The 1,367-nt window shown below is 45.4% G+C and overlaps 1 protein-coding gene across 1 annotated transcript in view; it reads left to right on the top strand.

Annotated features, from left to right (window-relative positions):
- The window catches only part of LOC112071720 (sodium channel protein type 4 subunit alpha-like), a 7,097-nt gene extending 5,972 nt beyond the window's left edge, over nucleotides 1-1,125 (top strand). The window contains exons 3-4 of the mRNA XM_070439490.1: nucleotides 54-296; nucleotides 1,058-1,125. Coding sequence (XP_070295591.1) covers nucleotides 54-296; nucleotides 1,058-1,125 — 311 coding nt within the window. The remainder of the gene's footprint in view (nucleotides 1-53; nucleotides 297-1,057) is intronic.
- The last annotated feature ends 242 nt before the right edge of the window (nucleotides 1,126-1,367 follow it).

Here is a 1,367-nt window from a genome sequence, read left to right as displayed (position 1 = left end):
CAATGTTTAACTGTAAGTCTATAGGGGACATTGTATAATCTATTGTCTGTCAGGTCTGAAGACCATCGTCGGTGCTCTGATCCAGTCAGTGAAGAAGCTTGCGGACGTGATGATCCTGACCGTGTTCTGCCTGAGCGTGTTCGCCCTCATCGGCCTGCAGCTCTTCATGGGCATCCTGCGGCAGAAGTGCGTCCGTAGCGCGGCACACTGCGTCAACTCCTCGTACAACGTCAACGACACCTTCACCTGCAACAACCGGACCTGGAACTCCATGAACGACTTCGTCACCAATGAAGGTTTTAGTTTTGTTGTTGTCRTGTCCTTTTGGTTTGTTCTGCACTGTAGGCACGGCCAGTTGGGAAGCCTTTGTTAAAGGCCTCTACAAGTAGAAGGGATATGACACACTAAATATGAATTGGTATGCTGCAATGTAAAATTACACTCAGTACTGTAATTGGTCAGTCGGTAGAGGATGGTGCTTGCAAAGCCAGGATTGTGGGTTCATTTCCCGGGACCATATGTCTCCCGCATTTAACCCAACACTCTGAGACTGTAAGTTGCTTTAGATAAAATCGTCTGCTAAATGGCATGTATAAGGTAGGCGGGCGGGTGCACAGTGATGATGGGTCGAAGCTTTTTTTGTTATTCTGTAGTGTGTATTACTGGGGCAGCAGGTAGTCTAGTGGTTAGAGTGGAGGGGCGGCAGGTAGTCTAGTGGTTAGAGTGGAGGGGCAGCAGGTAGCCTAGTGGTTAGAGCGTTGGGCCAGTAACCTGAAAGGTTGCTAGATCGAATCCCAGAGCTGACAAAGTAAAATTCTGTCATTCTACCCCTGAACAAGGCAGTTAGCCCACTGTTACAAGGCAGTCATTGTAAATAAGAATTTGTTCTTAAACTGACTTGCCTAGTTAAATATAGGTTAGGTTACTGGTCTCTGGAATGACCAGCTCAGGAACTCTCAATCAGTTGGACCATTTAAAGCAGGCTTCAAGACTGTATTGTTTTATTACCTTAGTTGTATGTATTGTGCATAAGTCATGTTCCTAATCTGTTTTTCAGATAATTTCTACAAAGTTGAAGGAGCAAAGGATGCCTTAATTTGTGGATATGGACAAGATGCAGGGTAAGTCATCTGCTGTACTGGCTATTGCATAATGTTGGCTTCTACATAACATCTGCTTGTGAATAGTGAACTGTTAGTGAGGGTAGAGCATCGTGAACAAACATTTCTATATACGACATTAGCCCAGACAGGACAAAGCTAGAGCTCCTCTCAATCCATATTCAAATGCATAGTGTCAGGGTATAKCCGCTAGCATGTCAGGGTATAGCCGCTAGCATGTCAGGGTATAGCCGTTAGCATGTCAGG

Source organism: Salvelinus sp. IW2-2015, unplaced genomic scaffold (assembly GCF_002910315.2).
Source record: "Salvelinus sp. IW2-2015 unplaced genomic scaffold, ASM291031v2 Un_scaffold1702, whole genome shotgun sequence".
In the NCBI taxonomy this organism is placed as follows: domain Eukaryota; kingdom Metazoa; phylum Chordata; class Actinopteri; order Salmoniformes; family Salmonidae; genus Salvelinus; species Salvelinus sp. IW2-2015.
Note: the sequence above shows the minus strand (reverse complement) of the source record. Positions and strands in the feature narration are given on the sequence as shown.